General features: G+C 39.9%; 1 protein-coding gene across 2 annotated transcripts; it reads right to left on the bottom strand.

Moving 5' to 3' along the window:
• Positions 1-1,460: 1,460 nt before the first annotated feature.
• ERP27 (endoplasmic reticulum protein 27) lies at positions 1,461-23,312 on the bottom strand. 2 transcript variants are annotated; one of them, XM_073789020.1, is made up of 8 exons: positions 22,796-23,312; positions 22,339-22,557; positions 21,875-21,972; positions 20,018-20,155; positions 8,044-8,160; positions 4,319-4,444; positions 2,986-3,183; positions 1,461-2,186 (listed from the first exon to the last, which is right to left on the bottom strand). In XM_073789020.1, the coding sequence occupies exons 2-8, from the start codon at positions 22,430-22,432 to the stop codon at positions 2,139-2,141; spliced, it is 819 nt and encodes a 272-aa protein (XP_073645121.1). In that variant the 5' UTR covers positions 22,433-22,557; positions 22,796-23,312; the 3' UTR covers positions 1,461-2,138. The 2 variants fall into 2 exon arrangements, with proteins under 2 accessions (XP_073645121.1, XP_073645122.1); XM_073789021.1 differs by having other exon boundaries at positions 21,899-21,972; positions 22,339-23,312.
• Between the last annotated feature and the right edge of the window lie 112 nt (positions 23,313-23,424).

The following is a 23,424-nucleotide window of genomic DNA, read 5'->3' as shown; positions in this document are numbered from 1 at the left end:
GTGATCTTTAGTGAATGAATGAGAACCTTTATAAATCTCTTCTTTTGAAAGAAGTTCCATTCTTTGGTCATAACTCCTGTACAAAGAACAAGATTGACTGTGAAGAAGACAGACAAAAATATCTTTCAGTTCTGGAGAAACATAAACTGAGAAGGAATAATTAAATTAAATACCATAAAGATAAAAAGGCACATACAAAGTACTGTGTATAGTAAAATCGCTATTTGAAGGTAATCAAGCAGAAAAATGCACTGTAAAATGTAAGACCTATGGTCAGTGGTGACCATAGTTATTAGGGGGAAGACTTCAAGTAAAATATTTGAAAAATTAACTCAATATTGAATAAAATATAGCTCATGGGAATTTATGTTTTAGCGTTTACCAAATTCCTACGATAGTCTGGAATCCCATTATTTTAAGCAAAGAAAGAGGGAACTTTGAAAAAGAGGGAAGACAGAAAATAATAAAGTCAATCAAATGACTTGGAAATGTTTTAAAAAGGTGAAAAGTTTGGATTATGAGTAGGGAGGAAAGAAGATTAGATAAGAGGGCTTAAGACCAACCAGCAAGGAGTTAAAGGTACCATTTAGTGATGGTGATTGGCAGCTGTTAAGAATTTCCACTCAGTACAGGTAAGAAGAAACGAGCTTGTGTGGCTAGTGGACCTCAGCTGGATATCAGGAAGAATTTCCTGACTGTAAATGTCAAGAGTTCTGGTTTGCAGTATCCAAGGGAGGCTTCTGGGATGTGCCTATCCCAGGAATATTTTTCAGCCTTAAGCAGGAGACTGTTTGGGTGGTTTTCGGTAGACCTGTGGATGGATGGGATGGGCTTCTCAGAATCTACTGGTCTCGTGTTGCCGAGGGGTGTACCATACACAGTTGCTTTCACAGAGTCCATGCCAGCAGCTGACTCCCAGCTCAGTGGCCATGGAGATTTCCCCCCAGGAAGGAACAACTAAGTCTTTCAGTCTCTGTTCCCCACTTGGACCAGTCCTTAGGTATACACTGTAGTTTTTCAGCTCTTCAGCACTTAGGTACTTTGCTTTGGAGCCAAGGGCCTCCTGGGAACAATGTCTCATCTGTGTGTTCACAGTAGCAGCCTGTGGGCCAGAGACACTCAGCCAAACTCTCCCTCCATTCCGCAAGGGCTGGATTTCACACTTCACCTGCAATAATCCACGTTTAGCCAGCCCCAGCTCGCCCCTGGGGCCCAGCTCCCCGCTCCTACCCCTTCTCCAACCTTTTACCTAATTTGATTCCCATAGCTCCTCTGCCACATTTATACCAATCCTCATGCAAGATGGTCTCTACCAGCTCCCATCCCACCCACAGTGAACGATAACACATTAGTGGCTCATGGCCTGACTCTAACAGTAGATACAAAAGGGGGAGGTCCATTCTGCTGAGTTGGGTGGCGGGATATTTATAAGGGATTTGGTCTGCAAAGAGATGCCAGTCTTTTCCTATAACATGATGGCCTTTTATTTATCATGCAGCTGTTGATTTATAGGGGGAGTTAGGAACTTGAAACAAGCATAGAGTTTTTACACGGTCTGTTTCTGCTGAGTTCAGAGACTTGGAAATATCATTTGACTTCTGGCAAAAAGACAATTTCAGAAAGGCATTTAAAACCATCTTTTTGTCCTTGACCCTGAGTCAGAGAGGGACATGGGCTTATGAGGAAAGCAGAGTTTCAACCCTCAGGCAACCCTACAAGATGTTGTGTGTAAGTCGCGTGCTGTATACGAATTCAGTATCAAAAGATACACTGGAACAATCTCCCTCTGGGAATGCTGTCACTTCACAGCAGTAGCGCAGTGTTTCTCATAACGCCTGCATCCAGTGGTACGTATGACAGTGCATGGGCCTACTCAGTATGAATGCAGAAGAGAACATCGGAAGGGTAAAATTTAAAAGAAAGGGAAAGTAGAGTCAATGAGACTTTAAGGAACAAACTGGAGCTGTGGGTGCACGCGCGCGCACGTGTGTGTGTGTGTGTGTGTGTGTGTGTGTTTGTGCATGTATGTGTATGTGTAAAGTCTGGTGATCCTGTTTACTGTCTCTGAGGTTTGGGTCACCCCTTTTTATTCGGCATCAAGTAGTTACTTTGTCCTACGCAGAAGAAGCAGGGAGAAATCAGAGTTCCATCTTTGACATCTTTTCTTCTGATTCATGATTTTCTCTCTGAAAAACACCATGAGACTGATATTCAGATTTGCAGTCCACTCTTGTTTTTGAACTCTGAGATTAGAAAATTGAGCTATTCAATTCCTCCTGAAAGTCCTAAATCCATCTTCAATTTTTATCTCATGAATCCTCCTATGGAATTTACTTGTTTCCCATTGATGTTGTACACAGAATGGTAAAATCCAAAATTCAGCTCCTTTGAATATGCAAGATCTTTCCAAAACTGTTTTTGGAGTTCTGTTCCCATGACTACATCTCAAAAAGCATCCCAACTCTGACCACCGTATCCTCCTATCCCTTTACTCTTTTCTTTTTTTATAGTGATACCATTTTTTCGCCTTTAATATTAACAAAGATCAGAAAGCTTGAGAACACATTGTGTGGACAAAGTTTGGGTAAAACAGACTTTTGTTTATATTATTGGGGGATGAGAAACAGCTGGAAAAAACCTGGAAACAATCTAATCAATAAGAGAATAGTTAAATAAATCATGGTCCATCAATACATTAAAATTCTGTGTAGTTGGTTAATAAACTATAAGAAAGCTTTTCACATATAAAGTGATACTTCATGTTAAGTAAAAGAGTCAAGCTGTACAATGATATACAATAGTGTATAATACTCTATCAATTATGCAAAAGAAGAGGCTGAGTGCATGTATTTATACGCACATTTCCTATCCCTTTACTCTTAATCAAATCCAGTGGAGGTCAAAGAATTTTTATTCAACAGGAAATTAAAGGGACCAAGAGGGGAGACAAACCTCAACTTGCTTTACCTGTAGTCTCACACTTACCAACCTCTTCGCTTTCAGGAATCCATCACAAAAGTTTTGCACGTGCTCTACTGAGACTTCCGTTATGGGCAGTGTATCCCACACATCGTCCAGAGTCTGGTAAATTGCCAATGCAGGCAGCTGAGGCTCCTTTAGTTTGAAAAATGATATCACCTTCCCATTTTTCTTCACACCACTGTCCACCAGAATAAAAAGAATCTGCAGTTGGAGAAGTTTGGAAAAGAAAGATCTCTCTGAGGCTCTGGGGAGGAAGAGGCACCTTGTGATTGTTGGAGTTTACACTGATGGAATTTAGGGTCTGTGCCACACAGTTTAAATCTTCATTGAGTTAAAATGAATTTCTTCTTATTTTGCATTGTTTTGGTTTTTTATCCCTTTGATTGGGTTTATTTAATTTTAAGACCGTAGAACTGGAAGAGACTCTAGGGGTTAGCTAAGGGAGAAAGTATGGCCTATTGGCTAAATGTGGAGAATTCTTTTTAAATGTTACCTGTAATACTTTCCAGCTGTGTGACTTTGGGTACATTACTTAGCTTCCCTGAGATTAGGTGTTCTCTTTGGAAAAATGGGCTTTTGTTGGGGGAGATTGAATGAGAGAATGGATTTAATATTTCTAGTACAGTTTTAAGCGTATAGTAAGTGCTTGAAAACTGTTAACTATTTTGTATTATTAAATCAAACCTTCTGTCCAAAGTGGAAATCTTCTTGATAATAGCCTAGAGAGTTATTTACGTTTAGTAACACTGAAAACTTCCAGTGCTAGGGAAACCAGAAAACCAGAAAGTCAGCTTGTTTTATTACCAGACAGCCCTTGTCATCGAGGCCTCTAATTCAATGCAGTAGCCTTGAAGTGGTTGAAGTTTTACTATTTCAGTAACATAAGCAGAACTGCACAAAGTAGGGAAGGGAAAGAAATAAATATTTATTGGACATCCAGTGGGCACTAGATACCTGACAGGTGTTTTAGATGAGAAATAAGTCCTGAGGTCTAAAACTTCAGAGTTTATAGCAAGGAGTAAATAAATCGTGACTAAAAGGTGATTTTAATTTTCAGTTTCTTTGGGTCTCTATTTTCTCTGCACCCATCAAGGCATTAAAAAAAAGAAATAGACTTACTGCTAATGGAAGATATGATTAAATACATCTTTAAGAGTATAAAATACATCTTAAGTTTTAAATCAGAGTAATGGGATTTATTATGCCCCAGTTCTCACTTTGTTATCTCTTAACCTGATGTATTTTCCTCATTTGTCTCACTTCCCTGGTCCCATCACCCTTTTTCTAGTGTCTTGTTGCTGAGTATTCAAAAAGGTATTTCCTAGTCCAGACTTACCTTCCCCTGGAAGAGCTTAGCTGCTTCCTGGTATCTGTGCAAGCTTTCTTCATATTCTGGGGAGGCCTTGTTCATCATCAGTAGAAGATGAATTGGAATCATACTATTAAATAGGCCAATTACAGTCTGGGAAATTGAAATGTATTGAAGTAGAATGAAAGTGAAAAGGAGGGAAAAAAAAACATTAGTGACAACCGGTGAATAGGTACACTAGAACATAAATGAGAGCTGTCCATCCATGACATCAGGGGCAACTCCTCCAAGATGGTGCTGAGTCAGTCTCAACCTCTGGTTTTCATGCAACTGTGTAGTTTTCTCCTCCCCATACTGAATAGGGCTGAGCTGAGTAACCAAAGGGATGTTGCAGTAATGCTGGAGTGTGACCTCCAGGGTTAGGTCATAGAAGACACAGTGGCTTCTGCCTTGTTCTCACTCATATCACTTACTCTCTTATGCTGGTCACTCAAGCAGTCTTATGAAGAGATTCGCATGGCAAGGAGCTAAGGCCTCCTGCCAACAGCCAGCACTGACTTGTCTGTGATTGAGCCATCTTGGAAGCAAACTCTTCAGCCCCAGTCAACCCTTCCCATGACTGCCTCCCTGACCAAGGGCTGCCACTTCACATGAGCCCCCAGATTCGCAGCACCTAACCCTAGCCACTCCCAAACGGTGGACCCACAGAAACTGTGCGAGACAGTCCATTTTTTTTCTGTTCTAAGTTGTTAAATTTTGGAGTAAGCTGTTATGCATCAATAGGTAACAAATACACCATGGAACATTTTAGTCACCTTTTAAACCCCTTTTCATGTTGCGAGAGGAGCCAGATGCACTTAAAATGTGGACTTTGCATGTCAGTAGTGTATACTTTTGAGTGCTTATGATGTGCTGGGCACTGTTTTCAGGTCTTTACGTGTAATAACTAATTTAATCCTCAAAGTCCCAGTTTTATAAAAGAAGAAATTGAGGCCCAAGATCTCCTAAAGTCCTGAAAGTGTTGAACTGCGATTCGCAGCAAGCAGTGTGGCTTCAGAATCCGTGGTCTTAATCAGCGGGATGTACCGCCTCATACACAGCTGATGGCAAATCCTCAACAAAACCAATTCAGCCCTCAGCATGGTTGAATCAGAGCACCTCAGGTCAGCCATAAGATAAGCTCTTCAGGAGACCAGAAGCATTGGCCCTTTTTTGCTGATTAGAGATGGTCATTCCCCAGGAAGTTGTCGGTGATGGAGGGGAGGGGACAGCTGTGAACCAGAGGGAGGAGAGAAGACAGAGTGTAAAACTCTGGCACTGGTTCCCTTCATTTCCCTTTCCTGAAATAGTGCTGCAACTGTCGCTATTTTAAACAAAATCCCATTCCTTTTCACCCCTCCCTTCTAAATACAGAAAGCACTGCTGTAAAACAAGCATGTGCACAAGAAGAGAGAGTATGGTGTGTTAAGGAATCTTTGGGCAGAGTCCCAGGGTGGTGGGAGGGGGAGCAACTAGGTAGGATCCTTCCGGAAGCTACACACTCCTCTGTAGAGATTCTTTTTTCAGCTCTACTGGCCAACATGTAGGTAAGGAGAGTCCAGTGAGTTCTTTCCCAAAACTTTCCCCCTGGAGTTTCAAACCAGGTCTTACATTTTAAGTTTGGGAGATTGGATGCTAAATAATTGTCTCTTGTTCTACTAGATCCTGCTACTTAAATTTAGAGCATGCATCTACTCTCCTAGAGTGCAGATGGAGAAGAAAGCTTGAGAAGAGTCAAAAAATCAAAGCTGAGGAGTCAAATGATATAGTTGTCTTAGCAGAAGGGATTGAACACAGCAGAAGTGATTAGTTTAATTCTAATAGATTAAACAGCTGGATTTTCACCTTGAAGCCAAGGATTGAGTGTGTGCCTTAAAAGTGCACAGGAGGCCAACTACATGGCTATGAATTTCTGCCCAGTTGCTACTGATACAAACCTCTGTACCAGCAACAGATGAGAAACAACTATAGTAGTGTGGGCAGGTCACCCGTTGAGAAAAACTACTTTTCGGAAATGTAAAAGTCACAATAAAAATTGAACTTGCTTCTCTAAAGAAATTCTTTCCTAATTTCTTCTTGATGTGATTTGCTGTCACTACTAATATGGAACTTAACAACTGTCATTGTTCTTTAAGATGAGAGATGGACCAGGCATCAGAGCTCAGGAAGGCTAGTCCTTGCGTCTGCCCTCGTTCGCCTGCAGAACTCCAGGACCCTGGACCATAAGCTCAGGGACTGGAAGATCATCTTTCCTGGTCCCACATGCACTCCTGGCAGCTTTATAGACACAATGACCAGAATGATGATGATCTAGGAGAAAAATGCCTTTTCAATTATTGCTGCCAACACCCCTGCGGTGCATGTGTTTGGAATCTTACCAGAAGTGGAAATGGAGTCACCATTCCATGGAGAAAAACATGGTGTGAGAGGTGGACAGGAATTCAGTCAACAGGAAAAGGGGTGTTTTCTGTTGAAGGCTATGTGCGGCAATGGAAAAACCACAGGACCCAGTCAGACAGACCAGTCATAAAAAAATCAGGGACGAGTGGATAGGCTGTCACTGAAGCTCATATGGCCTTGAGGACGTTACTTCACTTTTCTGAACTCCCATTTCCTCTCCAGTAGAATAGAAATAGACAATATGAGCTAATGCATCATCAGTTAAATTTTCTGCCTTAAAAGATGCCTTTTCCACTTACTGTGTAATCTTGAATGTTGTTTGGAACTCGAGAGTTCTCTATAAAATGGACATAATAATTTCCTCTCTTCTACCTCAAAGAATCTCTGTGAGTATTAAATGAGAAAATGGTGTGAAAGGGCTTTGTAAGTTCTAAAAAGCATGACATGCATATAAAGTACTCTTACTAGAGAGCGCATAGCATTTCTGAGCTGATGTAGATCACTGGAAGTCAACACTCCATCAGTCTACGATTTACGTTCAGGAAGGCAAAAGGCAGGACATGCAAGGTAATTCTATAAGCTGTAGAGTGTTAGAAGGCCAGCAGGACAGGTGGACCAGCAGCTTCACCCAGGTTTCAGGCAGCATGCAACACCCAAGGAAGACAAACCCAGAAAGAAACCTGAGACCCCTTGAGGGTCTAGGCCAGACCAGGAAATGTTAGTTACTAGTCCACAAGGAGATAGGCACAGAAAATGGGAATAGGTGTATAAAAACTTTAAAAAAATTTTACATTGTTGCGACATCCAAATACATGATCGGTGGGCTTTGTTTTTCAACATTTCATTGGTCTATTAATTTACTTTTATTGTAATTTACAAAAGTATTGGTCACCAATGCTTTAGGAAAACAAAATGGACCTTCAGCGTTTTTGCAGTTGTGGCGAGCTCACAATCTTGTTGCCTTCACCGAACTCTCTCAGGCAACCAAACTCAGAAGTTTCGAAGTAGTCACCTCAGCACTGCACTCTCTCTTTCTTACTAGTCATGTGACGTCATTTAACTTTTCTGTTTCTTTCTTTGTTGGGTAGGGACAAGTCTATCAATCTTAAGGGTTGTAGAGGGATGGCAACATAAACAACTAGGTGTTCAATTAATGGTGGTTTTTATATATATATATATATATTTTTTTTTTTGGTGGTTAATATTATTATTGGTCAAAAGATCAGGACTCCTGGAGGAAAGGATTTCTGCTATGAAGGCAAGTACCCTCCCTGACATAGGGACTTAAGGGTCTGCGGACAGGGGCTATTTACCGTAGGGTTATACTCTGTCACCAAGTGGAGGTTGTTCCTCTGAATGAAATGGCTTAACTTGGTAGCATCCATGCTTTCAATGTCTTCACTCTTTAAATCCAGTTGTTTGTTATCCACCTGGGTCACACAAAAAGGATAAAATTGTCACTGTCTTCATTTATCAGTAAATGTTTCTAGACTATTTACCACATGTCAGGCACTAACTAAAGCTCTAAAGACAGAAAGGTAAATAGGAAATGTTCCCTGCCCTCTAGGAACACACTGTCCTGTGGGACACAGAGAAGTAAACAGAAACATCACACAGAATGCGGCTAGTGTCATCGCAGACCCATTTGTCACCTAAGGAAGAGCAGAAAAACTCCCAGGAAGAGGCAGCTCCTGAAGAATGGCTAAGACTTGTTCAGATGAATGAGGATGGGGGTGGGATTTTAAATAAAGAACAGCATTTGCCAAAGGCAAAATGATGCGAGATGCCCATTCTAGAAGCTGCAGTTCGTTTAGCCTGACTCTAGCAGTAGATGTTAAGTGCAGGTAGAAGAGAGACATAGACAGTGGGGTAGGCAGGGTAAATTCCCAAAGAGCCTTGAAGTCAAGGTAAGTAGATTAAACTCTAACCTGAGGGCAAGGCGAGACACTTACAGGATCAGATTTATGTTTTATTTATGTACCCTTCGAATGTGAAATAAAGCACACATATAGAGAAAACCACAAAACAGAAAATGTAAACCTCAGTAAATGATCACAGAGCAAACAACTGTGGAACCACCACTCAGGGAAAGAAATAGAACATTGCCAGAATGCCTGAAGCCCTCTGTGATCCCTTCTAATCAATAATCCATTAGTTTTCTGCCAAAGGGACCATTATCCTGACTTATGATGACCTTCTTCATCCTTTCCTTTATAGCTTTACTGCTTAAAAATGCATCTCTTAATGTTATAGTTTAGTTTCATCTTTTTAAAAACATTATGTAAGTGGAAACAAACTATTTTTTGTATGTGTATCTCAATTCTTTTGCTTAAAATTTTGTTTATAAGAGCCATCCATGTTATTGCATTTAGCTATAGTTTGTTCATTTTCCTTGCTCTATAATATCTGATTGTATAAATATGCAAAGCATTTATTCATTTTACTACTGATGAAAATTTAGACTGTTTTCAGCTTCTGGTTATTAAAATAAGGCTGCAATGAACACTCTTGTTCATTTCTCTTGGTACTCATGTCTCTATATCTGTTGGGCATGTATCTAGGATTAGGATTTGACTGTAGGATATGTGCATTTTTTTTGTTTTTTGTTTTTATGTTTTTTGTTTTTTTGTTTTTTGTTTTGCGGCATGTGGGCCTCTCACCACTGTGGCCTCTCCCGTTGCAGAGCACAGGCTCTGGACGCGCAGGCCCAGCGGCCATGGCCCACGGGCCTAGCCGCTCCGCGGCATGTGGGATCCCCCCGGACCAGGGCATGAACCTGTGTCCCCTACATCAGCAGGTGGACTCCCAACCACCGCGCCACCAGGGACGCCTGGATATGTGTATTTTTGCCATGTATTTTGATGTGTGTTTGGGAGACAATGTCAAAGTTATTTTCTAAAATGGACAATAATGTACATTTGCATTTGTACTGTTGGAAATGTCCCATTGTTCCACATCCTTGCCAACACTTGGCATTATCCACCTTTCTAATTTTATTCATTTTGGTGAATATCTGGTAGTATCTCACTGTGGTTTCACTTGTATTTCTCTGATTAACTAGTTGTATATCCATTTCTTTGAAGTCTATGTTCAAGTCACTTGCCTATTTTTCTGTTGAGTTGATCCTTTCTTTGCTGATTTGAAGATGTTTTATATATTCTGGATATGAACCCTTTGTGGTTTTATACTATATATCTTTTCTCGCTGGGGACTTCCCTTTTAATGGTGACTGCATATGAACAGAAGGTGATTTCAATGTAGTCAAGTTATCAACCTTTTCCTATAACTCGTGTGTGTTTTTGTTTTGTTTTGTTTAAAGTGCTTTGACTACACCAAAGTTTTGAATATATTCTCTTATTTTATCTCCTAGAAACATTATTATTTTGTCGTTCACAATGGATCTAAAATCTACCTGGGACTCATTTTTTCTTCCTTCTTAAAATGATGCTTAGATTCTGATTTTTAGCATTACTCTTCTCTAAAATACATGTTAAAAGCTCCATATTTCCCGTTATAAGGCTATGGATGCCTTCTACATTCATAAACTTTGTATGTATGTTTTATTATCATTCAATTCAAAATGTTTTCTAATTTCTGTTCTTATTTCTTCTCTAACCTATTGGTTATTTAGAAGTGTATTTTTTAATTTCAAAATGTAAGATTTTGGGGTTATATGCTTGTTTTTGATTTCCAGCTTAATTTCTACATTTTATTTTTATTATTTGTCAACTTCTGTATATGTGATATGTGTCCTTAAAATTATGCATATATTATACTTTTTGAATACAGTATTCTGCATATGCTCATCAGGACACTTAGTTAATTTATGATTCAAATTATATATATATATATATATATATTTTTTTTTTTTTTGACTAGCTTATTCTCTCAATAGGGGAGTGTCAAAATCTCCCAGTATGATTGTGGATTTAACCATTTTTTCTTACAGTTCTGTCAGTTTCTTCTTATATATTCTCAAGTCATGTATGCAGATTTAGAATTGGTAAATCTTCTGGGCAAATTAAAATTGTTGTCTTTATGAAGTGTCCTTCTTTATCCCTAGGGATGCTCATTGCATAAAAGACTACTTTGTTCATACTAATATACTTATACCAGCATTCTTTTAGAAGTGTTTACATGGCATATCTCCATCCTTTTACTTTCAACCTATCTTTATACTTTACATATGTCCCTATTTTTTAAAACATTGTATCTCTTGTAGAAAGCACATAGTTTTATTTTTAAATCCAGTCTGATAATCTTTGCCTTTTAATTGGATTCTTTTTATATAATGTAATTACTAATATATTTAATTAAATATGCATTTTTCCATTGGTTCTGCCTGTTCCAAATCTCATTTTCCTTCATTTTTGGCTTACTTTGAATCCATTGAGCACTTTTTATTATGCCTTCTTTCTCTTTTTTGACTCAGAAGTTACACACGCTATAATTATTCTCCTAAGGATCACCAGCATGTGTTACAACATGCATACTTTACTTATCAGAATCTAATATTAGCTGGCAATTCTACCTTCTTCTTGGATAATGCAGACATTAGAACACTCGAATACACTTTACTTCCTTCCAAATCAGTCCATGGCCCACACTCAAGACCCACAGGCCATTATTGTTCTGTGTGTTAATTCTAAATCTCACAAGACATTATTGTTATATAATCAATATACATTTACACTTATGCATACATTTACATTTTAGTTTCTCTTCATTTCTTCCTGCATTTTTGAGCTTCTATCCGGGAATTTTTTCCCTCTGCCCAGAGAACACATTTAGTATTCCCTTTAGAATGAGTTAGATCTGTTGGGTGACATATTCTTTCAGTTTGATTGTTTAAAATATGCTTATTTCACCTTTATCTTTGAAGGTTATTTTTGCTGGGGGTAGCATTCTTTGTTGAGAGTTATTTTCTTTCAGTTTTTGAAAGATATAATTATTTGTATTCTGCATTCCATTCTTTCTATTGAGAAGTCATCTGAGAATCTTAGTATTACCCTTTGAGCTTACTTTGAAGGTAATCTTTTTTGTCTGATTTAAGATTTTTCTCTTTTTCTTTGACTTTCTGTTATTATACTATGGCATGGATACGGGTAAATTATATAGATGATACATATATATAATTATATATGTGTGCAGATGTATGTAATGTGTGTGTATATATATATATATATATATGTGTGTATGTCTCTGTGTGTGTATTTATATATTCATATATGATCAGGGGCTGAGGTGACTCGAATCTGTGCTGCAGCTCTTGGGAGGGCTGATCTACTTATGGTTCATCTTTGATTTTAGGGTATTTCTCTTTAGGGTCCAAAGTAGAGCAAAGGATGTCTTACTAGTTTTACCTCCTACTTCCCCTTGTGGTCCCTGAACTCCAACATTTAATTTTCTGGCTCCTTGAATATTGCAAAAATGCTAATAAACCTCTCAGCCTCTCTGCTGCTCCTTCTAGAACTGGCTATGTCCCCCAGATGAAAAGCAGTCCAAATACAGGGTTCACCTTTTTGGGCTTCCATTTTATTTTAGATCTTAGCCTAGACATTCCCCCTTCTCTTGCTGGTTCTCCAAGGTCTTTCTTTAAAATATTTTTTTTTTGCTCAGCTTTTTCAAAAAAATTATCCTTAGTGGAAGGGATTGTCTAGTTACCTGGTCTGCTATCCCAGATTTGCATTTTAGAGCTGTCTTTCCATGATACTCAGGTATGTTGAAAGATAGGATGTCATATTGCCAAACATTGTTCCCAGAAATTTCCCATTCCCCTCTCCCATCTCCTCATGCCCATAGAGACAGAAGATAAAGCTTCCATCACCCATAGCAACTATGCCTACAGATAGAACTGTCAGGGCCAGATCCTGAACAATTCTGCTTCCTGAAATAGTCTGGGTCACTTTTGAGATCTTTGGGCCACCAACACTTGAACACTCCTTAACTCTTACCCTTTATCTGCTATCTTATATCGGTCCTACCCCAACAGATCTTGCCCTGGATCAGAGCCATCTTCTATTTTTCTCTTCTTTTCTTCCAGGTGGTCTCTCACTAGGTATAGTTAAAAGCAATAAGAACCTCCAAGAAACCCAGTGCACTCTTTATGGTTAATTTGATTAATTCTGAGTCTGTTTAGTCATATCTGGGTTTTTCTCTTATAATCCATTTGTGTTCAATTATTTGTTGAGTGCCTGCTGTGTATTAGGTACTGAGGCCCAGAAGTGCTGACCTCAGTCAGATGGCAATTTAATCACTTTATTTCACGGTTGTTTTTCACAACCCAAACTTATGAAATACATAATGCCGAGGTACAGAAAATGTTTGTCTTTCAAAAAAAGAATTTTGAAAAAAATTCAACGAAACCACAGGATGTTTTAAAAGGTGAACTATTTTGCATATTTAATTGTTTTAAAATTCACAGTTTGAGTAGAAAGCTTGGGGCAGAAATATAAAAGAAGGAGAAAAAAGTCTTCCTAGGTGGAGTCCTTGCCCACCCTTCTCCCATCCCTCTCCTCTAGTCGATAGAGAAGAAAGTGAACACAAAGGATCTTAAAAGCTGCTTAAGGCCTGCTTTGCCACCTGGCATGTCTCCTTCCTAAGGCTTTGCTAATTGTTCAACCATCAAAATCATCATTATAATCACAACCAGTGTCCTTTTAATCTTTAATATGTTTAAATACTTCCTGATTATTTTTCTGGAAACTTGCAGGCCTGGTGTCTAAGCTCAGGGGACAGAGCTGTGGTCTGAGCCAGGAGTTCCTCCCTTTCTGCTCCCTTTTCCAGGCAAACCCTCACATTTCCCAGAACAAGACGAACAGGAAACTCCAGCTCCTCCAGGTGTTTCTGGACTTAAGGCATGTTGTATACTGGAAGCACCGTGGTTAAGCGGTGATAACTTTCTCTAAGAAGCAAAGAGCTTTAATAAAAACCACCCTCCTGAAGCCTTTCCAGTTGGTTGGGCTTCTTTGAACGAAACATACCCGATTATTTCTCTATTTCTTAAACCAAAAAACTCTGGAACGTTCATGTGTAGGGTTCCTGGAAACAACATTTGAAAGGAATTCTTTCTTCTGTAAAGGGAATTTATTTGCCTAATGCCCTGGAAAGAAAAACCCAACCCTGGAACCAAGAGTGGGGGAAGAATTTTTATATATTTTTCCAGTTTTTGGAAAGAATTTTCCTTGAAAAATCATATTATTTTTCTCCCCAAGGAAAGAGGCACCAGAATAAAAACAGTAAACAGTAAACCAGAAGGCTTGTCACCTTACAATATAATTTGAGTTTCCCCAAGAGAATCAGATGTGGATTATTTTATGTTTCAGACACTGTGTGCTACCAATGGATTTCATCACCCCTTTTCTGTTTATTAGTATTCCAGCAATATTCCTTTGAATTCCGCTCAATTTCCGTAATTAACAACCCAACAGTTCATAAAACATATTAAAGTTGTCTTAGTTTACACCAGTTACAATATTAAATATCTGGACTATCACGGAGAAATCGTTTGTTTAACAAATGCCCTCATGTCTCTGGGTTTTTTTTTTAACATCTTTATTGGAGTATAATTGCTTTACAATGGTGTGTTAGTTTCTGCTCTACAACAAAATGAATCAGTTATACATATACATATATCCCCATACCTCGTCCCTCTTGCGTCTCCCTCCCTCCCACCCTCCCTATCCCACCCCTCTAGGTGGTCACAAAGCACCGAGCTGATCTCCCTGTGCTATGCGGCTGCTTCTCTGGGTTGTTTTTATAAGTTGCTTAGCTTACCATATACTTGGTAAATATATACTTCAGAAAAAATATTTAAAAATTTGATGTATCTTAGTTCTTGTCTTTCTTATCAGTTTATTTTTATGCACTGGTTTCTTCTGATTCTCTGCTTGGAAAGGTACATTTCTTATAATAGGTTTCCAAGGAATAATTGTGAAAGGCATGAAAGGATGCCTCTACTGTGTTTCCATCACTATCCCATTGGGTCAAAGTTAGGCTAATTATATCTCTTTTTTGGCATGTGGGATCTTAGCTCCACAACCAGGGATCGAACCTACACCCTCTGCACTGGAAGCACAGAGTCTTAACCACCGGACCACCAGGAAAGTCCCTATATTTCTTAAAATAGAAGTGATTGAGAATACTCAAAATGAGGTAAACATTCAAATAATATCTGAAATTCCAGTTTAGGACAGGCTCATGGTTTATTCAACATGGGATTACATCTCTGTTGGGGCAACATTAAGAATACTGTTGAGAGTGGTGAGAGTTGCTATCACTCTCACAAAAGACAAGCTCTGTCCTCACACAGACAGGTTGTCATACACAACTTACCATTGCTCCATTTTACATTTTTCCCAATCGCATGTATATAGTTGGCCTGCACTGTTTTTGCAGGTGATGCGTTCCATAAATATAGCATTTGCCAGTCTCTCATCTCTCCAACATAGCTGTCAACTCATATTCCCACTTATTTCAGCTTATTTCAAAACATGTTCCTACAATGGAAATTTACTGTAGGGACAAATTCTGAAATTTCTTTGCCAAAATATGCCATGCCTAGATTAGCTCTTGAGAAATAATCCTGGGGTTTGATTAAATAGTGCCAGGGAGATAGAGAAATGGTTTAGGAGAAAGTGTGTTTCTTTTCTTCTTTTTTTTTTAAAGTCTTTAGAATGAGGAGCATTAGAGTAAATAGAACCTAGGAGTAAAAACATCGGTTTTCTTTCTCCATTCATCTATCGATGGACACTTAGGTTGCTTCCATGTCCTGGCTATTGTAAATAGAGCTGCAATGAACATTGTGGTACATGACTCTTTTTGAACTACGGTTTTCTCAGGGTATATGCCCAGTAGTGGGATTGCTGGGTCAGATGGTAGTTCTATTTTTAGTTTTTTAAGGAACCTCCATACTGTTCTCCATAGTGGCTGTATCAATTTACATTCCCACTAGCAGTGCAAGAGTGTTACCTTTTCTCCACACCCTCTCCAGCATTTATTGTTTGTAGGTTTTTTGATGATGGCCATTCTGACTGGTGTGAGATGATATCTCATTGTAGTTTTGATTTGCATTTCTCTAATGATTAATGATGTTGAGCATTCTTTCATGTGTTTGTTGGCAATCTGTATATCTTCTTTGGAGAAATGTCTATTTATGTCTTCTGCCCATTTTTGGATTGGGTTGTTTGTTTTTTTGTTATTGAGCTGCATGTGCTGCTTGTAAATTTTGGAGATTAATCCTTTGTCAGTTGCTTCATTTGCAAATATTTTCTCCCATTCTGAGGGCTGTCTTTTAGTCTTGTTTATGGTTTCCTTTGCTGTGGCACATATATACAGTGGAATATTACTCAGCCATAAAAAGAAATGAAATTGAGTTATTTGTAGTGAGGTGGATGGACCTAGAGTCTGTCATACAGAGTGAAGTAAGTCAGAAAGAGAAAAACAAATACCGTATGGTAACACATATATATGGAACCTAAGAAAAAAAAAGAAAAGAAAAGGTCATGAAGAACCTAGGGGCAAGATGGGAATAAAGACACAGACCTACTAGAGCATGGGCTTGAGGATATGGGGAGGGGGAAGGGTAAGCTGTGACAAAGTGAGAGAGTGGCATGGACATATATACACTACCAAACGTAAAATAGATAGCTAGTGGGAAGCAGCCGCATAGCACAGGGAGATCAGCTAGGTGGTTTGTGACCACCTAGAGGGGTGGGATAGGGAGGGTGGGAGGGAGGGAGACGCAAGAGGGAAGAGATATGGGAACATATGTATATGTATAACTGATTCACTTTGTTATAAAGCAGAAACTAACACGCCATTGTAAAGCAATTATACTCCAATAAAGATGTTAAAAAAAAAAAAGATGCCTAGTTACTGGGAGAAGATTTGGATTGGAAGAATAAAAATAATAGCTAACCTATCTTAAAAAAAACAAAAAAAACAACAATACACTTTTATTATCTTCAGTTTTGGAGGTCAGAAATCCAATACGAGTTTCGCTGAACTAAAATCAAGTTGTTGGTAGACCTCCCAGAAGCTCTAGTGAAGAAAGACATTTTCTTGCCTTTTCCAGCTTCTAGAGACCTTAGCCATTCCTTGGCCCCTTCATCCATCTTCAGAGCCAGCACCATAGATAGCATCTTCTCTCCTCTTGGACCTCCTGTATCCCCCTCATAAGCATTGTTGAGATTACATTGGGCCCACCCAGATAATCCAGGATAATCTCCTCATCTCAGGATTCTTAGTCACATCTGCAAAGTCCCTTTTGCCACATAAAGTAACATATGCACAGGTTCCAGGGATTAGAATGTTGAAATACTCATGTTTTCTCTAAAACATTATATGTTAACCAAAAACTAAATCAGATAATAAAAATACTTTTAAGAAATAGAAAAAGAGGGGCTTCCCTGGTGGCGCAGTGGTTGAGAGTCCACCTGCCGATGCAGAGGACACGGGTTCATGCCCCGGTCCGGGAAGATCCCACATGTCGCGGAGCGGCTGGGCCCGTGAGCCATGGCTGCTGAGCCTGCGCGTCCGGAGCCTGTGCTCCACAAAGGGAGAGGCCATAACAGTGAGAGGCCTGCGTACCACAAAAAAAAACAAAAAACAAACTACATGTTTAAATATCTTGATTTTGCTCTCTTAAGACATGGGGAATATTGAAGAGTTTTTAGGAAAGACGTGTCATGGTCAAATTTCCATTTTATATCCATCATTGTGATACCAACCTAGAAACTATAAGAAGTAGTAAAGGGAGCTCTATTAAGAAGATATTGAAAATGTTTATGCCAAAGATGCTAAGAATCTAAGCAAGGAGTGAAATAGAAAGAGTGGAGGAGAACATAGGCTCAGTAGGGTAGGAGGTATGATTGGCAAAGATTAGATACTGAATGAACACAGCCATTCAGTAAGACAGTGTTTTAGAGGAAAGAACATGATTCAGCAGGCGCAAATGACAAATTCAGTTTTGACACAGTTAAGACTGCTGTGCTTATGAGGATATTCAAACAGTTATATCCAGCAAGCATTTGAATCACAGGAGAGGTCCAGGCTAGAGGTAAAACATTCCAAATCCTCAACAAACACACAATCGTCAAACATGAGAAAGAATTATATCACTGAAGGATTACACATTCATTCAGTAATTGATTCCTTCACAGGCATAGTACAGAGGAATTTAAGGCAGTGAAAATACTGGGATACAGTAATGATAGATTCATGTCATTATATATTTGTCCAAAACCATAGACCATAGGACACCAAGAGTGAACCATGAAGTAAACTATGGAGTTTGGGTGATTATGATGTTTCAGTGTAGTTTCATCAATTGTGACAAATGTACCACTCTGGAGGGGGATGTTGATAATGGGGGAGATCATGTATGTATGCGGCAAGAGATAAGAAGAATCTCTATATCTTTCTCTTAATTTTGCTCTGAACTTAAAACTGCTCCAAGTAAATATTTTTTCAAAAAGTAAAAAAAAAAAAAAAATCATTCACATATTCATCTATTCACCAAACATTTATGAGTACCTGCTACATGACAGGCACTTTTAAATGCTCGGTGGTTGAAGTAATGAACAAGACAGTCTTTGGCCCCATGGAGCATGGATTATATAACCTACATTGGGAAGAGCATTGAGTCAGGCAGTAGTATGGGTGGAGGAAGAGAATATCCCAGGGAGATGAAAAGAAGAAGTGGACCAGGAGAAGGAGGCTCCTAGGTCAAGGAAAGAGAAAATATTAAAGAGAAAAGAGTCAACAATGACATTTGACATCCAACAATGTCAAATATGGCAGAAATGTTCAGTAAAATAAGACTTAAGCAGTATTCTATTCATTGGATTTGGAAATATGGAAGCCACCCTGGACTGGATGAAAGCAGTTTTAATGGAGTGGTACATAAACTAGGTAGTTTAAGGGCTTAAAGAAAGTTGGAGACACTGAGTAGAAAATACATTTAAAAGACGGTTGGATGAGGAATATGAGATAGATAGGATGGAAGTGAGAGCGGGAAGGACCTTCAGTCCAGAAATCTTGAAACTTTAACTTTTGCTCAGTTTCTCATTTCCAGTGGACTCTGGTCATTTTCACCTTGGTATTCCACCAACAATGTAAACTCAACAACAAAATAAAGCATCAGAAATCCCTATTTCTCTTATGCCCTCACTATTCCTAGTTACCCTGCTTTTCAACCTTCCCTCCTTTCCATAATTTTGATATCTTATCTTTGCAGGACCTGCCTTTTCTTCACTTTCTACTGCTACCTCTTTGCTACAGATCCTTAGTACATGATCTATTTTGTCAGCCTAATAAAAGTTCTCTCTACTCTTGTCTCTTTGCCTAACAGTCCGTCTGACTCATTGCTGCCAAAATAATTTTGCGAACACATTTCTGTTCATATTATTCCCCTGATCTAAAGGCTTGAGGGGCTGCCTAGTGCCAAGCAACTTAAGTGCAAACCCATTAAGCTGGTATTCAAATTTCCTCACAATATGGTTCCAATCAAGCTTCTCTGTCTTTTATTCATTTGCCCAAAACATGTTCCCTGAGATCCAGTCAAGTTGGCCTGATCACTGTTTCCCAAGTTTATTTTTTTTCCCCCATGTTGGCCATGAATTCTCCTCTATTTTGTCCAAATTTTATCTGTTCTTTAATCCCAGTTCAGTTGTCTCCTTCATAATTTATTTTGGTCAGAATTCCTACCCTGCCTTTATCATTTGAACCCTTGTAATATTTTATCCATGGTGATGCTCTTTGTATTATGGATACGTGCATATTATGTTTACAATCTCCACTATATTTGTAAGATCTATGAAAGGGGAGAATATACTCAATGTGTTTTTATTATCATTATCTTGCATAGCACACAGAGTAGTTGTTACCACATGTTTGATGAATGTAAGTGAACTCTCAAAGGTATGAAAATATAAAATTTTAGAGCTCACAATGACCTTACTGATGATATAGTCAAACCCTTTTATTTTATAGATGAAAGAACTGAAGCCAAAAAATGTTCAGTGACCTGCCCAAGTCACATGGCTGGTTGGTGACAAAGCAGTGCTCCAAATCTTATGTCCTGACCCTCAGTCCAGGCTTCTTCCCATTTCATGACAGCATCTGTTTAGGAAGCTTGAGTTGAGCCATCGTCCTTGTCATCACGGTCCCTGACTCAGGCAGCACCATCAGTGTTCAAGACCTAGACTCTTTTCTGGTCTCAGAAGTCTGTACGTCCACAACCCAAGGAAAAACTGGGAGAAGGCTGGAGCTGCCCACCTGACTTACCAGACGAAAGAGGGAAATGGTGTTCCCAGTAACACTGTAGTGGGCCAGAACCTCGGAGGCAGTGCTGATTCCAAATGACACATCTTGGAAATCTTTCACCACACTGTGGAGTACGGACACTGCTGGTACTTCTAAATCCTAAAAACCAGAAGAAAAAACCCCACAGGTTGTTTTTGGAGGAGAGACACAGAGAAACAGACTAGGGAGTAGAAATGTGTTCAGTCATATCAGAAATCATAGTGTCCAGTGAGACAACACTGACCTCTCAAAATGCAGGCTGGATTTGCAGTGACATTGTTGAATTTTCCAGGCTGGGTGGGTTAATAGGTAACTACAACATTGTGGCTAAGCCTGGGACTCCTGTCTGGCTTTACCATAGAACTTGCAGTTTACTAGTAGCTGAGAGGGGTCTCAAAATCATAGAGACCTGCAGAGTTGGGCTGCTCTGTCATTGATATACCAGAGGGGGCAAATGTTTGGGGAATAATTTGTGGAAGAAAAAAGAAATGCAAAAATCAGAAATAGGTGCTGTCAAAAGGGTCAAAAAAGAAAATAATAAAAATAAGAGAAATTAAAGTGGAAGCTTAGAAGGTTTATTAACAAAGGCTTGTGTAGGAGGTAGAGGAACAGTCCTCTTTCCACTGTGTGCAAGCCATCAAGATACTGTTCATGGGTTGGTCCAATTCTAGAACCCAGGCCTGCAGGACAGAGCAGGGAAGCCTATTCTGAGTGATGATTCCAGTCCTTCTATAGCAAGCTGGCATTATCTCCCTGCTGTCATGGGACCTTTGTCCTCAGCAGCTCCAGGCAATACTCTAGAGTGAACGTATTTGTCCCTGACACCTTTCTAGCTAGAGAAGGAGATGTGCTAAGAGAAAAGATCATGGTTAGCCTTGCATCTGGGGTCAAGCAGAGGGAGTTGGCACCTTGCTCATCCAAAAAGGTGTGTGGAGTTCATTCGAGGTTATGAACAATTGTTCATCAAGGCTTCCTCTTTTTTTATTCTGCTCCTTAGAATGGAATAGCTCGTGAATCAAACAACGACACCCGGTGGTCATTTAAGTTATTGCACCCAACTCCACTTCCTTGGCACTCCTTCCTGTCTGAGGGTGGCTGTTTTTGTCTACAGTTCAGATCTCTCATCACTGAAAAATTTGCTCCCCGGTCTTCCTACTCGACTTACATCTCATCAAGGCTATTTCCAGCTGTGTACACAGAATAGACAGGGTGATGATGAGTTGGAATTAATGAATGGAAGCAAGACAAGAAGGTCTGCCGGGAGAGAGCAGGGGCTTGATCAGCTGTGAGAATCTCCAGATGTTACCTCCAGACAAATAGAAAAATGCTGGAATGATGCCTTCTCCTTTATGGCTGCTTTTCTTAGCCAGGAGGCCAATCTGGAAGATGGAGGCTAACACCTTCCATATACAAAATGCCATCCTTATTCAACATTTCAGAGCAAAAAAAGAGGAAGAAGCATAGGGGACTACTTATTTGGTAAGAGGTTCTACACTGGAGGCAACTATTGACAAATGCATTGTCTGGATGATAGAAGTTGGGTTACCCTGGCCCCTGCCTCAGAAATTCAGATACTGTCCGAAGCTTCAAAGCATCCACAGATGGGGAGGCCCAGTCGGCAGTCTCAGAACTCTTGAAGCAAGTGCGAGGAAGACATAATTCAGAGACTGGGAATGGCTAGAAATCGAGAGATCTTGATGGACAAGCTAAAAGCAGACTCTGTACCCCTTGGCTGCTAAGGCAGTGTCATCTGGCCAGCAGGTGACTAACGTGGCTCCCTTGAGGTAGAATATTTCTGGTTCTTTGGAGGAACGACAGCGGGGGGGTATCTGGACGAACCTGGAAGAAGCCTATGACAGTCACCTCAGCAGCAGCGACGAATTCCATGGCAACCTGGACATCTGTGAGCCAGACAGGTTCCCGGGCACCGGGACCATCTAGGCAGAGACAGAGGAGGGTGGGGGGAGAGTGAGAGAGAGACAGAAGGTTTGGGCGTACTGAATAGAGAAGCAGCAGCTCTAAATCATAAGGGCATCTCTACTTTTTCTCTTCATACTAAGGCCAGTGAGATTTAGCAGTTATCATTCCAAGGCTTTATTTATTTATTTTTTACTAACATGGGGAGGGGGGTTCCCACAAGATAGCCTATTTCTGAAGGAGAATGCCAGACTAGGGGAGGCAGATCTTTGTCTAGCATCTCCTGGGAAGTTTCCTAGGTTTGGAGGACATATACCCAGAGCCCTATCATGTTCCCGTCCCTTCTTCCAACAACACTTTCACCCCATGGTGTTCTTTTCTTTTACCTGAGGATTCCTGAACGTCTGCAGCAACTTCCAGGGATAGTTTGTACATGAAGAGACATAACAGATACAGGCGTCTGAACGGCATGGCCCCCATTCTCCTGCTGCTTCTCCAAAAGACCCGGCCGTGGTGTCTGAGGCTGCCCACTCTTCAGCTGACTGTGGTGTTATTCAAGCTCTGGGAACTTAGCAGCTGGCTCTGGGATGGGGGACCTTCAACTTCTGAGATAAGAGATGGAGTTCAGTGACAGGGCCTCAGAACAAAACCAGCTAGAAGAAAGTCAGGTCAGTTCATTTAAATAAAATATTCTATGCCGGGTATTGACCTATGCACTAGAGATACAATGATAACTGTGACCTGATCACCTCTCCCAGGCTAGATTGTTTATGTGAAAAATGGGCAAATGAACAGATCATTTAAATAGAAAATAGAAAATGATTATAAAATTGGGAAACTCACAGGGTGCTAGGACAGGATGAACTAAAGACATTTTAAACACTGGTGGGGTCCAGTGAAGGCTTTCTTCCTGCTGGGGATGCCTAAACAGAGTCCTGGGTAAATAAAATTTTACGAAGCAACGAAGGTGGAAAGGGAGTTTCATGTAAAGAGCCAAAGCACAGAGATGTAAACGTGGTGTGAGAGAGAATTATTAGTAATTTAGTATTACCAGAAAAGGGAATGATAAATCCAGGCAGAAAGGCACGCTGGGACCAGATCGCAGGGGGCTTTATATTCTAAGTGTAGGAGCTTGTCTTATTTCGTAGGTGATGGGAAGCCACTGAAAGATCTTAAGCAGGAGAGAAACAGTGCCTGATGTGGCCCAGGTGCCTGTGGAAATTCGAGAGATTCTCACAGGCAGAGGGATATATAAGTCTCCAGCTTAGTAGAAACTTCTATATGATAATACTATAAAATAAAATAAATTGAGATTTCCTACCATTCCTATCCTGAAAGCTCATTGCCCATTGCACTGGAACAGGGGAACGAGACTGTTCCCAATGATGTAACACCACGTGTACTGTGCTCTGCCCCAGTTCCTCTGAGGAAACTCATGAATGGGAACCATCCGGTTACCATATTTGTTTGAA

This window comes from Tursiops truncatus, chromosome 11 (assembly GCF_011762595.2).
Source record: "Tursiops truncatus isolate mTurTru1 chromosome 11, mTurTru1.mat.Y, whole genome shotgun sequence".
NCBI lineage: Eukaryota > Metazoa > Chordata > Mammalia > Artiodactyla > Delphinidae > Tursiops > Tursiops truncatus.
This window is presented reverse-complemented; position numbering and strand designations above follow the sequence as displayed.